The sequence below is a fragment of the Solanum dulcamara genome, chromosome 3, assembly GCF_947179165.1.
Source record: "Solanum dulcamara chromosome 3, daSolDulc1.2, whole genome shotgun sequence".
Lineage (NCBI taxonomy): Eukaryota > Viridiplantae > Streptophyta > Magnoliopsida > Solanales > Solanaceae > Solanum > Solanum dulcamara.
Window position 1 is genome coordinate 14,248,773 of NC_077239.1, and position 16,066 is coordinate 14,264,838.

The following is a 16,066-nucleotide window of genomic DNA, read 5'->3' on the forward strand; positions in this document are numbered from 1 at the left end:
CTATAATCAAGTTCCTAATATTGATGTCAAATAACATGTCAACTCTCATATTTCCAAATTTTAAGCCTAGGATTAGGTTCTAATTTCCCCCAATATCATAAATTTAATGGAATTCATAAAATATAATATACCTAATATTTAATTATCTATCTCAATATATCAAAATTCGGAAACTAACTCATTCTATGTCATTGAAATCAAATCTGAAAGTATCTTTCCGATTATGTTCAATCATGATAAAATAAACTCACATGTCAAATTTCAGCTAAAACGGATCGTTATTCGATCCTCAAATCAAGATTTTATATGAAGAACCCTAGGGTCATATTTTCTTATTTCAGCATTGTTTCTCCACCAATATACCCTAAAAATATGTTCATAATCACATGAAAATTTAGTGGAAAGAATGAGAATAATTACCTTAACGCTTTTGAATAAAAATCCCTATTTTTCTCTTCTCTTTTATTTTCCTTTTCCCCTTTGTTTTCCCCAGTGTTCATCGGCGTCGGCGCTGTTCTCTTTTATTCGTTACATCTGATGGAATTAGGCCATCAGATTATATATATATATATATATATATATATATATATATATATATATATATAAAATTCTTTTTTTTCTTTTCTTTTATTTTTTTTTCTTTTCCAAACTAATTATGTATTAAAATTTACAAACCCTACTAACCTATTTTAATAAATATAAGAAAAGTGGTATAGGATATTAAATAAATTAACACTTTAGCCCATCAATTAAATTAATTCGCTAAAATTATCTCTCAACTAATTAACCAAAGTTACCGAATAGTCCAAATAACCCATTAAACTTTTACGGGAAGGGTCTCGTATGAAAGGAGGATGATTCGTTCTCAAAATGACCTAACGGGTCATTACATTATCCACCACTAAAAATCATGTTCGTCCTCGAACATAAAGAAGTAAAAGAAAGAATAGTCGACGTTACCTAAAGCTTGAGTTATTATATTCTAGAGTCGGTGTTCATCCCTCCAAGTGAGTTCCTCCTTAAGACCATTCCATCAAGATCAACTACTAAGAACTGAATTTTTAAATCAAACATTGGTAGATTTACAAATCAGGAGTGATTACCAAGCCACAAACTAACCCATTAATTCAATCTGAATTGAAACCTATTCAATCATAGCACAACTACCAAGGTGAGTATTTTCTCACATACGTATGATAAAGTTCTAAATTAATACCGGCTACAACCAAAAGTGAACTTGAACAACCACCATATACTCATAATGTGCAAACTATCACAGGTTTTGTCAAGATTTCATTATCACAATCTCCCTTAAGTTATAAAATTTTGATCTTTAGACATCGGGTATTCATCATGGGAAAATCAAACTTATCTAATCCAAAGAAGAAAATGATCGAGTAACTTCCTAGAGAGCAACACCCCCAAGCATACAAAACCTTTAACGACACTATTGAAGATGGTAGATCAGTAGTTGTGATTGTAAACAACCCTTAAGAGCGGTAACACTAGACCCAATGGCCCCCACTTTCAATTATACATAGCCGAAGCGTGACCTTGATGAAGAGATAAATCTTAAGACTCTCGGACAACTGTAAGTATTCGTGGTGGCTCATCTATAAATTCTCATAAGCAAAGCTATGCATGTAGAACTACTGACATACTTCAACTATCCCAAACAACACCAAATCTGCCATAACTAAAATAACTAAATTTGCAAAAGCATCCTACCATACCAAAAGGACATCATAGAATCGGTACACTCGATCCACTACTAGGGATCCATCCACCGAAGTAGAAATACGTGTGGGCATAGGTAGGGAATCATACTCTAAATCATGCACAAAATGAAGAAGAAACACGTGTGGTCACATAAGAATGCACGAAACCAAGGTCGAATAACATAAGATACTCCTTTCATTGTACCCATATTAAACACTTCCATTTATTTGACCCCATCTTTTTGATTTGTAGCTACCCATAATCAACCAATCTGGTCCTCATTACAATTATACGCATACTTGATTTATCAAACCCCACATGCTTCTTACAGTACTCCACTGAAGCCAGCACTCTCAATACTAACAAAACATCATAGCCATGCCAGCCATTTACCTGATTCCCAAACTGTCACTAGTATTCAAGTTTTCTTAGCAACACATTGTCGCCATCAAATAATTTGAATTATGGCTCCCTCTCTTTCAACTTAAGTATTTAATGATAGATACGGAGCATACCCAAGGTTGATAGCACTAATTTCAAATCTGACAGTGCTTTCCCATCTAGGTATGGATATTGAATCGCACCCAATGCCAACTTCACACAATCTTTTATATACCAAGTTTCAAGTACCATTCAAATAATCATATACCCTATACCAAAACTTAGAGAAATTCTTGGTCACCTGAATAATTTTATATACTATGAGTACATAGCCTCTATTTACCCTCTAGTGCCTATGTAACGAATCACAATAGTTCATATAACCCATTTACAAAGTAGTATCAATCCAATTCGAAATCCTTAATAACCATGAAGAACTATATCCCATCTTGTAGTGCATCTATAAGTCACCTACCATAATTTGAGAGTCTAACCCTACATAAAACACATAATCTTCGACACCTCACATTTGTCATTCAAACCAAAATCAAACCTTCAGAAAAATTATTGTTACATCCCTCATAAGTCTGTGTTGAACCAATCTACATTGTATAGTCATATCTGAACACAAGGGAAAAAATTCATACAATCTTCGACTTTGAACTAAGGATCTACACATGGTGTCTTATTTCTTATCATTTCTTAGATGCTTCCCATGATGCAAATTCCAAATACCTTGAACTATTCAATATACCAGACTCTTGTTACTTTTGTTAACTCGTTTACCAACCTTATTCTTTGACCAACAAATCATCACATTTTACTTCATCTTTTGAATCAAAACTTTAAGTGAAGCCCCTTTCTTAGGCCTTTTAATGATCAAAAGCAATAAACTCTGCAATCCAAATCCTGCACGAGTTCTTTCAACTACTCAATACCCCATGTGATCAATCAATTTTCATCTTGCCGATCTATACTTTGACAAACCTACCGCCATAATGTAGACTTAAAATGAACCACTTGAATTTTGAATTTCATCCATGTAACCCAATCCCATTATCTATCAATATTAGCTCATACATTGAAGACCTTTATGAATTCACGTATCTTAGCTATCATTGATCACCTCTCCATTGATCTTATTGTATCCTTCGTTAAAATTTAATTATACCAATTACCAAATTCGAAACCACAAAAGAACTTATTACCACACTTGAGTCAAACGCCTATAGAGTTATTTCTCAAATCTTATCCAATAATTGTGAACCCATATGAATAACACATAACACTACCACCATAAACAGAGCAAAATAAACAGAACCACGTGTTACTAAATTTAATTTTCCACTCTCTCTGAAGATACATTCGACCCTTACAACTAGAGTAAAATATAATTGTTCTCACCTTGTTTTGATGGCTAAACTACATTTCACTAATTATTTTTATTTATGAATCTAGATTCTTTCAATTCTATCTGAGCGGTGTCTTAACACATTCTATGACTTTTCATACCACCATGCCACCCACCAAATAGTAGGAAACCGCAATTTAGATACTTGCAAGTCATTATTATCACATCGAATCTATTTAACCAAAAATCCTTAAAGTATGGTTGTGTCCGGATCATAATCCATCATAAATTGTTATTACCGTTATGCTCAATAACCATTTCCATCATCTCGAAGTCAATCTTTTTAATCAACAAGACACCTTAAATCCAGTTATACCAACCAAATCTAATAGAATAACCCAATTTTATGTGCACTCTCACTAAAATTCTTAATTGCATTCACATAAGTATACTCACTGCTACTTTCTTTATCCATAAGCTTATCATTCTGATATCGATCCACTCCCTTGGAGTTTACGGTTAAATTACAAGTCCTCGGTTAGAATTCTAGGGATACACTTCACAACCTAATTGTATTAATCATACCATAATCCACCACTAAGATCTTTTTTTATAAACAATGCCTACCCCAAGCGTCCCTAGTAACAAACTAGTTGGGTTGTTTTTCAAAGTGAATGCAACATCAAATTTCATCATATGAGAAGATGATACAACTGATAACTCCTTAAGTAGTTAGTAATCACACTTGATAATCAATGTATTTGTTTTTGTATATCAATAGTACCACACCGTAAAAGTTTGATAGATCCACCACTAGAATACATCATACCCACCATAAAGATCATACCTAGATAGTCTTCACCTTCTTATCTATTGCATAACTGTCATACATTACCAATGCATTTTAGTCTCCACTCAAAATCGATATCACCCTTCAGTAGGTAAGGTCAATAGCAGAAGCAACACAACCCATAACCCTAACCAAATAATCACAAGTACCGTGGTAGTAGACTTATAATAACCCTTCATGATATACATTCACCCTATCAAACTGCTGTAGAGATTCTGATCTCGATTAGCACAAAATCATCCCCAACATACACTATGTAACTCATTCTTTCACGATGAACTTCACAGTCTGTAGTCTCCGAGGGCACAGTGCTCACAAAATAGTCATTCCCCTAACTATACCATTCTCAATTGTAGAACTACTTCAAATATTGGGTAGGCCAAACAAGCATCATTCTCGATGCTTTACCACTATCCAAAAATATAAGATGCTCATATAATCCTCCAAACCATTGTTCCTCTTCCTATACCCTATCCTCAAAGTACCTTATTGAACCATAACCTTACTCACTCTTTTAAAATCACTGTGCATTACAAGTCTAACCATACACCTTTTCCATAAGTTTATTACTTCCACCTTCAAATTAGATCTAGACCAAGTGATGATATTTCAACTATACACACATAGAATCAGGCAAGAGTCACCATTATATGTGAGAGAACAGAGTGAGGTAATAGAAAATAGATTGGATCAAGGACGCACGATAGAAAATCAAAAGATAAAGATATTTCGTAACAGTCTTCATAGCCTCTTGAAGATAAGTACAGACGTCTCCGTACGGATTCTAAATACTCTACTTAGACTCGGCTTGTATACAGGTGAGACCTATGAACCTGGGGCTCTGATACCATTTTTGTTACGACCTGAATCCGGGTGTGATGACACTCATCTCAACCCACCGAGATAAGTCAGCCTAATAACCAACGGAAAGTAAATGCGAAAGTAATATAGATAAAGAGAGGTTTAACTTATTCAAAAATAAATAAATAATTTCAAAATCCCCCAAAACTGGTTGTCACGTATACAAGCCACTAATACATTACTGAAGTAAGAAAGAAAATACAGTCACAATGTTTTCATCTCTAGAATAGGACTAAAACATAATAAAAGAGTAAGAGGTGTCCGCTAGATGGATGTAACAGCTACCTCAACACTCGGAATGATAGCCTCGAATGTAGTAGAAATAGTAGGAGATTAAGCAGATCCGAGCTCACAACCTACACAAGTGTAGAAGCAAAGGGTGAGTACCAAACAACATGGTACTCATCAAGTGGACAACTAAAAACAAAGCAAAGCTCGATAGATACAAGTACTCATGTCCTCCCAACCGAACCTCCTTAAGTACAATCTGCATAAAACCAGCTCAACTCTACACTTATACGATAATAATAGTAATACACTCTACGAATACTCATTAATAGTCTTATCAATGAATCATATCAAGTCAAGTTCAGCATATACAGAGCAATAAAGGGGTAGACACGAATTCACAAATATCAATAAAATGTGATGTAATGCAATGAGATGATGCATGTCTGTCCTATCGGTACACATCCGCTGAATTATAGTTCGGAACCCATAGGTAATATTTCAGTCCATGTAACCTTCCACAAAGCGTGTGGCCCATCCCTTTAATATATATATCCTACCACGAAGTGTGTGGCCCGACCCCTTTATTTCATAATACCTGTCACGGAGCGTGTGGCCCAACCTCTTTATTTCATAATACATGCCATGAAGCGTGTGGCCCGACCCCTTTGTTTCATAATACCTGCCACAGAGCGTGTGGCCCGACCTTTTTTATTTCATATTATTTTTAATCTCAACACAATATGTCAGAACCAATGCAATCAATTCATGTTTATATAATTCATGATAATAATATGACAACAACAATAATTTTTCCTATCTCATATCAACATAGTCATTTCACATGTCCAAAATAAATCCACAATCACAATATATCAATTCCACCAATACATGTCATTATATCACCATTTTATACCCCTCATCTCCATATTTAAGGCCAATCATACAGTCAATAACCTAGTCTAATTCTCATTACTTCTCAGTACACATAACACGGAAATACAAGCATCTACAAGTTTAAACTGAGGTTTAGAAATTTACTTGCCTTAATTAATCGAGCAATCACTCCGAAACTTGAGCCTTCCCTTTTCGTTGGACCTCCAATTCAACGTAATCTAGTCAGATAAATAACCACAATAAGATTTCAAAACTAACAACACCCATATTATTATATATCTAACCTAGACCTAAAATCTACTCAAATTTATAATCAAGTTCCTAATGTTGATGTCAAATAACATGTCAACTCTCATATTTCCAAATTTTAAGCCTAGGATTAGAATCTAATTTCCCCCAATATCATAAATTTAATGGAATTCATAAAATATAATATACCTAATATTTAATTATCTATCTCAATATATCAAAATTCGGAAACTAACTCATTTTATGTCATTGAAATCAAATCTGAAAGTATCTTTCCGATTATGTTCAATCATGATAAAATAAACTCACATGTCAAATTTCAGCTAAAACAGATCGCTATTCGATCCTCAAATCAAGATTTTATATGAAGAACCCTAGGGTCATATTTTCTTATTTCAGCATTGTTTCTCCACCAATATACCCTAAAAATATGTTCATAATCACATGAAAATTTAGTGGAAAGAATGAGAATAATTACCTTAACGCTTTAGAATAAAAATCCCTATTTTTCTCTTCTCTTTTATTTTCCTTTTTCCTTTTCTTTTCTTTTCTTTTTTATCACGACCCAAATCCGGGTGTGATGGCACTCATCTCAACCCATCGAGATAAGTCAGCCTAATAATCAACGGAAAGTAAATGTGGAAGTAATTGAGATAAAGAGAGGTTTAACTTATTCAAAAATAAATAAATAATCTCAACATCCCCTAAGATTGGTTGTCACGTATACAAGCCACTAATACATTATTGAAGTACGAAAAAAAATACAGTCACAATGTTTTCATCTCTAGAAAAGGACTGAAACATAATAAAAGAGTAAGAGGTGTCCGCTAGATGGATGTAATAGCTACCTCAACACTCGGAATGATAGCCTCAGATGTAGTAGAAATAGTAGGAGATTAAGCAGATCTGGGCTCACAACCTACACAAGTGTAGAAGCAAGGGGTAAGTACCAATAATATGGTACTCAGCAAGTGGACAACTAAAAACAAAGCAAAGCTCGATAGATATAAGTACTCTTGTCCTCCTAACCGAACCTCCTTAACTACAACCTGCATAAAACCAGCCCAACTCTACACTTGTACGATAATAACAGTAATACAGTCTACGAATACTCGTCAATAGTCTTATCAATGGATCATATCAAGTCAATTTCAGCATATATAGAGCAATAAAGGTGTAAACACGAATTCACAAATATCAACAAAATGTGATGCAATGCAATGAGATAATGCATGTCTGTCCTATCGGTACACATCCACTTAATTACAATTCGAAACCCATGGGGGACATTTCTATCCATGTAACCTTCCACGGAGTATATGGCCCGTACCCTCAATATATATATCCTGCCATAGAGCGTGTGGCCTGACCCCTTTATTTCATAATACTTGTCATAGAGCGTGTGGCTTGACCCCTTTTGTTTTATATTATTTTCAATCTCAACACAATATGTCAGAACCAATGCAATTAATTCATATTTATATAATTCACGATAATAATATGACAACAACAATAATTTTTCCTATCTCATATCAACATAGTCATTTCACATGTCCAAAATAAATCCACAATCACAATATATCAATTCCACCAATATATGTCATTATATCACCATTTTATACCCCTCATCTCCATATTTAAGGCCAATCATACAGTCAATAACCTAGTCTAATTCTCATTACTTCTCAGTACACATAACACGGAAATACAAGCATCTACAAGTTTAAACTGAGGTTTAGAAATTCACTTGCCTTAATTAATCGAGCAATCACTCCGAAACTTGAGCCTTCCCTTTTTGTTGGACCTCCAATTCAACGTAATCTAGTCAAATAAATAACCAAAATAAGATTTCGAAACTAACAATACCCATATTATTATATGTCTAACCTAGACCCAAAACCTACCCAAATCTATAATCAAGTTCCTAATATTGATGTCAAATAACATGTCAACTCTCATATTTCCAAATTTTAAGCCTAGGATTAGGTTCTAATTTCCCCCAATATCATAAATTTAATGGAATTCATAAAATATAATATACCTAATATTTAATTATCTATCTCAATATATCAAAATTCGGAAACTAACTCATTCTATGTCATTGAAATCAAATCTGAAAGTATCTTTCCGATTATGTTCAATCATGATAAAATAAACTCACATGTCAAATTTCAGCTAAAACGGATCGTTATTCGATCCTCAAATCAAGATTTTATATGAAGAACTCTAGGGTCATATATTCTTATTTCAGCATTGTTTCTCCACCAATATACCCTAAAAATATGTTCATAATCACATGAAAATTTAGTGGAAAGGATGAGAATAATTATCTTAACGCTTTGGAATGAAAATTCCTATTTTTCTCTTCTCTTTTATTTTCCTGTTCCCCTTTCTTTTCTTTCTTCCTCCATTTTTTTTCTCTAGTGTTCGTCGGCATCGGCGCTGTTCTCTTTTCTTCGTTACATCTGATGACATTAGGCCATTAGATTATATATATATATATATATATATATATATATATATATATATATATATAATATATATATATATATATATAATATATATATATATATATATATATATATATATATATGTGTGTGTGTATATATATATATATAATTCTTTATTTTCTTTTCTTTTATTATTTTTTTTCCTTTTCCAAATTAATTATGTATTAAAATTTACAAACCCTACTAACCTATTTTAATAAATATAAGAAAAGTGGTATATGATATTAAATAAATTAACACTTTAGCCCATCAATTAAATTAATTCTCTAAAATTATCTCTCAACTAATTAACCAAAGTTATCGAATAGTCCAAATAACCCATTAAAATTTTACGGAAGGGTCTCGTATGAAAGGAGGAGGATTCGTACTCAAAATAACCTAACGGGTAATTACAATTTGCCGAGTAGAACTCCGTCAACTTCATTTATTTCTTTAACTTTTAACTTTAAGGACTATTTGTGGATCAATTAGCCTAAGCCTACAAGGGCTCCTATGTTGGCACATAGTTAATGAGACAAAGGGTTGCTATTAGGATTCCCTTACCAAATCCCACTTCAATGAGCCATTCGGTGCTAAGTCAATCCCATAGAATAGCTTAATACTTCAAAATAGTCATAGCAAATAGCTTGAGAATTCAAAACTCATATTCGGTAAAACAGCTCATTAAAACCTTTGGTAATTCAAATATGCAAGAATTGTTCTTATTGCATAAAGAATTCATCATTCATATCATTTCATCATTCTTTCATTTCATAAGACTCCCTTTGATCATAGATATTGCTTTCATAAATATTAATTTGGAGTCAAAAATTTCAAGTCAAACTTCATTGAAAATATAGTAAAACTAGGTGGGTTCAAATCACTTCAACTTTCAAATATGAATGTAAATGAAATTATACATAAATACTTTGAAATCCATCAATTAAAAATCATGTTTTAAACAACCCACAATGAATTTCAAGAACCTTTAAAGAGATAAATAGATAAATTACTTGCAATCCATCACTTCATACATATGAAATCATGTTGCATCAAAATAGATCAATAATCATTAGTTTAACCATGATTCATGCTATTAAGAATAAATAAGAATTGCCTATAAGAAAATATTACTTGAAATCTAGAGATTTAATTGAAAGAGTTTTTGGACTACATGGGTGAAAAAAACCATGGATAAACACTCACATAACTTAGAGTAAAGTTTAAATAAAAATAAACATAATTTATCATATAATTAAAATACTTTAGGCATGAGAGTGGAAGGAATACTTTCATTGAAATCTTACATACTTGGAATTCGAAGCGTTAATTAGAATCGAAGGACTTAATGAATACACTTAAATCCTAGACTTTTCTCCTTGTCGGAGCGTTTTATGTACTATCCGAAGTATATCAATCACCAAAATAGTATTTTTACACTACTAAGAACAAAAACTATATTTTGAGAATGAGTAAAAAAGTGTATAGAGAGAAGAGTTGCTTGAGAAAGTTTGATGAACAAAATGATGAATTAAGGTGGGTATTTATAGGTGTGAAAAAGGGACCTAAAAAAATTAAAATAATTAGAAAGAAAAATCTAAAATTTTAATGGAAGATTGTGATGTCAAATGGAGGACTATTGATGTTATGAGTGATGTCAAATGTATCTAGATCTTTCCATGGTTGGTGAGATGAACTTTCTTTTAAAGAAATACCATTTTCTGGAGCTGCATTTGAACAAGATACTTCCTCATTAGGATTTGATGTCTCATATGAATTGTTTCTCTAGAAGTCTACTTTCGTGTTGTTCAATAATTAACCAATTTGGAGCATCCTACAGTGAGATATGATTTTTCTTCTACAAATACTTCATTTCATCACAGCATCCTATCTCATAATAATTAATTTATTTGACCTACTTAACCTCCGAAATATAAAATATGGTCTTCACAAAAGTTGTAGGTAATGATGTTGGGGTTATTTATAAATTTTAAATCACCAAATTTGGATCATCCTATTAAAAGTTATGCCCAAAATACAGAAGTTATATTATTTTCATCGAGAATTAGAACATCATATACAATATTTTTAGGGGATGTTACAGTTCTATTCTATCCCTCGAGGCTTTGATTTGTCTTTAGAGGTAGTTGTTGACGTCCAACGATCTCCCTTGTCCTTTTTTATTTTTGTTTTGTTCTATTTGAGAAGCAAATGCATCAAGACTTGTATTTATTTCCATTTTTGTTATATTTAGAGGCTTGTACATGTGACACTCAGTTCTTTGGGAGTATTGTAGTGGACTAAGACTTCCACTTTTGTGTATTTATCTATCTATTTGAACTATTTTCGCTTTACTTTCTATAATTGTTGGGTTTTAAGATGACTTGTCTAGTAAAAAAGGATAAGTGTCATCACACCCTGATTCGGGTTATGATAAAATGGTATCAGAGCCTCAGCTTCATAAGTCTCTGTGTACAAGCCAAGTCTGAGTAGAGTCTCGAGGATTGGTACGAAAACGTCTGCACTTATCTTCATGAGGCTGTGAAAACTGTTAGAAAAGATCTTCACTTCTTGATTCTTTATCATGCATCCTTGGTCTGATCTAATTCTATCACTTCACTTTGTCCTCTAATTTTTAGTGATGACTCATGCTTGATCCTGCATGTGTGCAGTTCAGTTATCATTGCTTAGTTTTAGTATTAGATTTGGTATTGAGGCAGAAGTGGTATACTTATGGAAATGATGTGTGGTCAGACTTGGAATGCTCTGCGATTCTAAAGGAATGAGTAAGGTTATATTTCAGTGATACATTTTGAAGATCTGGCATTGGAAGGTGAATAAAGGTTGAGAGACTTCATGAACATCTTATCATGTTTGGTTAGTTATTCAACAACGGAAAATAGCACCCGTGTGGCTTATTCGATATCTGAAGTAGTTTGGCAATGAAGAATGGTATAGTTAGGGGAATGACTATGGTGTGAGTACTGTGACTTTGGATACTATAGTCTGTGAAGTTCGTAATGAAAGAATGGATTGCGTAGCATATGATGATGATGATGTACGTCAATTGAGACAAGAATTTCTATGGTGGTTCTATAGAGTGGGTGTATATCAGAAAGGGTCATAATACGACTTCTACGATGGTACTTCTATTCTCTTGGTTAGAGTTATGGGTTGTGTTGCTTCTTCTATCGACCTAGATTACAGAATGGTGCAAATCGCTTTTGGCTGGAGACTGAAATGTTTTGATAATGTTTTGCAGATATTCAATGGGTATAAATGTGCGAGCTATTTGAGTGCGATCTTTTCAGTGGATATGATATGTTTAGTGGTAGATCTAGCGGATGTTCATGATGTAGTACTAGTATATATAGAAGCAGAGACATCTAAGGATTTATCAGTAATTTCACTTACTCGACTAATGAGGTTTGATGTTGCAATCTCGGTTGAGAAATCAAGTAGTTATTACTATAGACGCTTGAGTTAAGCATTATTTATAAGTGGATCGAATGTATCGATCATGTCTTGTATCTTTGGCAAGGTACGACTCTTGGGTTTACATGATTATATTGGGGATTGGTTTACATGGTGTGAATCAGAATTCAGTTTTTTCGTTATAAGTCTACATCCGTGGTAGTAGGGTGTTTTTTCAAGGTATGGATTGGTAAGGTAAGAAATGATTAATTGTGTCGATTGTTGAGCATTTGAAAAGACTTATGAATGATTTAGGTTGTAGAGTTTAATATTTTTGATTGTTAAAAAGCTTAATAAAGTGTTTCATTTGAGGATTTTGGTTTAGAGTAAAAGGTAATATGCTATGATTTTTTGGCAAAAGAATAATAATGATGATGAGTTAAGGAACAGAACAAGAATCTTGTGCATCAAAAAGTTCAAGCATTTGCGATGGGGTCATGAGTATGAGTTAAGAATTTTAATGTCCTAGCAGCATTGCGTAATGGATACAAGTAAGAAGTATGAAGAAATAAGACATCACATATAGATCTTTGGTTCAAAATTGAGGATTGTGTGGATTCTCTCCTTTAAGTTTAGATATTACAATGCAAGGTGGGCTGGTTTGGTATGGATTTATGAAGGATTATCAACTACTTTTCTAAAGATTTAATTTTGGTATGGGTGACAAACAGTGATGTATGGGAGATTCTGCATTTTTATGTTGGGTTAGATTGTTCAAATTATGGTAGGTGACTTATGGGTTCACTATAGGAAGGACTTAAAGTTCTATATGATTAATAAGGATTTTGAGCTGGATTTATACTACTTTTTTGATGAAAGCTACACAGACTATTATGATGAGTTACATAGACACTTAATGGTGAATAAAAGTTATGCACTTATGGTATGGGGTGATCAATGGTTTCTCTAAGATTTGGCATGTGAAGGGTTGCATATGATTGATATTGGTTTCTAATTTAATATTTGTAGCTCAAGAGAAAAATACTAACAAATTTGTAATTAGAGTTATCGGCCTTGGGTAGGGCCAGTTTTCAACATGAAATGTTTAGAGTAAGCTTGGAGAAGCTAGAAATCTTTTTTTCTAGAAAAAGAGAAGTCATAATTCAAAGTTATGGGAGAGTGGAAATGTGTTTTCTAAAGAATTTTGGTACTAATGATGATTTTGGAAGCATAAGTAGAGGACCAGTAAGGTCATGATATTTCATTGGCATCGGATTTTTGGTTTCAGTTATCGAATTACTGTGAATATATTGGGTTTTGATGAGTTATGTTTTGAGCTATATTGGTGATCAAATCAGATGTCGTATACAAAGAGAAGTCAAATGGATGGAAATCAGATAATTGAAAGAGTTTTAACTGTGGATAATAGAGAGGGAGTATTCTGAGTAAGACAAAGGAAACATTTGGGCAATTAAGGTATATTGTAGCACTGCATGTACGAACCTTGTTTAGAGTGTTTGTATGAGGTCTATCATGGAGAATTGCAGTTTCTTGATAGTCTTGGTATTTATCTTGTAGTGGAGAATATGTTTCATCTATATGTGATTGAATTTGAGGACCATTTGGACCTAGTTCTGTCATTTTCAGGAGTTGTCTGCATTCACAACTACTGTTCCAAGCATCCCGACAATGCTACTAGAACTTTTGTATGCTTGGGTGTATTGTTAACTGGGTGGTTACTTGGTTGTCTCTTTCTTTGGATCAAATTAGTTAGGTTCTCCCTTGATGAGTATGCATTGTCTAAAGATCAGGTGTTTGTAGCTAAACCTCAAGGTTGCAGAATGAATTTGCTTATGCTCTGGCTACTATCTCCTCAATGATCAAGCACCCAGATACAAGTTACATTGAACCTGTGGAGATATGTTTGAAAGAACAATCCGCTAATTGTTCCCATGTCGAAGCAGAACGAGATGGGAGACCGTGGTATTTTGACATAAAAAAACCTAGAAACCGGAACTTATCCAAATAATGCGTCTTTCAATCAGAAGAAAGTGATACGTCAAATGGATAACAATTTATTTTCAAGTGGAGAAACCCTTTATAGGAGAACTCCAGATATGGGACTTCTCAGATGTGTCGATGCCGTTGAAGCTATAAAGCTTCTCGAAAAGATTCATGCGGGAGTTTGTGGAACTCATATGAATGGGCTTACCTTGGCAAAGAAGATCCTTTGATCCGACTATTTTTGGATGACTATAGAGCATAATTGTTGTAAGTATGTGCAAAAATGTCATCAATGTCAAGTACACGGTGATTTGATTCGAGTACCTCCTCACGAACTCAATGTTATGAGTTCTTCTTGGCCATTTGTGGATTGGGGTATGGATATCATTGGTCCAATAGAGCCATTTCCATCTAATGGACATAGGTTCATTTTAGTTGGCATTGATTACTTCACCAAGTGGGTGGAAGCAGCCTCTTATAAATCAGTTACGAAGAAGGTAGTAGCAGACTTCGTCCATAATAATTTGATATGTAGATTTGGAATACCGGATTCCATCATTACCGATAATGGAGAAAATCTCAATAGTCATTTGATGAAAGAGATATGTGAGCAATTCAAGATTAATCACCGAAACTCAACCGCATATCGTCCTCAAATGAATGAAGCCGTAGAAGCTGCCAACAAGAACATCAAAAAGATTTTGAGGAAAATGATTGACAATTATAGAGGTTGGCATGAGGTGTTGCCATATACTTTGTTAGGATATCGAAGGACTCTCAGAATATCAATTGGAGCAACCCCATACTTGCTAGTATATCGGACGGAAGCTATAATCCCCACTGAAGTAGAGATACCTTTGTTGAGAATCATTCAAGAAACTGAATTGAGTAACGCAGATTGGGTTCGTAATTGAAATGAACATTTAGCTTTGATTGATGAAAAGAGAATAACCATTGTTTGCCATGGTCAATTGTACCAACAAAGAATGACTCGTGCTTCTAACAAGCGAGTGAGACCAAGAACATTTGAAGTTGGTCAGTTGGTCCTCAAACGCATTTTTCCACATCAAGATGAGTATAAAGGAAAGTTCGTGCCAAATTGGCAAGGACCTTACATGGTTTGCAAAGTGTTATCAGGAGGTGCCCTAATATTGTTCGAAATAGATGGCCAAGAGTGGCCGAAACCAATCAACTCAGACGCCGTCAAAAGATACTACGTTTGAAGGTTCAGTATTTTTGTAATTATGTCGTTTTCTTGTAATCGTTTCTATGCTTGTTGGTGTTAAATCAACCTTCCCATTTTATAATGAACTATGTCTGACCTGAATTATCAAGAATGAAATACGTAGGCGGCCTATGTCGGCCTCAGTCATTTTTTCTATTAAAATCTCCTATTTCTCATTTATATCCCGAGAGGGAAACTATGTTTGACCTGATGCCTGACTTAAAGGGATACGTAGACCCACAACAGTTCGGTCATATCTCCCATAAGTTCTCTATTTATAATAAAAACTGAGATTTAATTTTTGAGAGGGACACAAAAATTTTAAAGAAGATCTTTTTACAAACAAAAAAAAGGACTGAGGTGCATCAGAAAAGTAACTGGGACAGAATTTATAGAGG

At 33.7% G+C, this 16,066-nt stretch overlaps 1 protein-coding gene across 1 annotated transcript; it reads left to right on the forward strand.

Moving 5' to 3' along the window:
• Positions 1-14,787: 14,787 nt before the first annotated feature.
• On the forward strand, positions 14,788-15,357 carry LOC129883469 (uncharacterized). Its single transcript, XM_055958127.1, has one exon. It carries the CDS (start codon positions 14,788-14,790, stop codon positions 15,355-15,357), a length of 570 nt encoding a protein of 189 aa, XP_055814102.1.
• Positions 15,358-16,066: the final 709 nt, after the last annotated feature.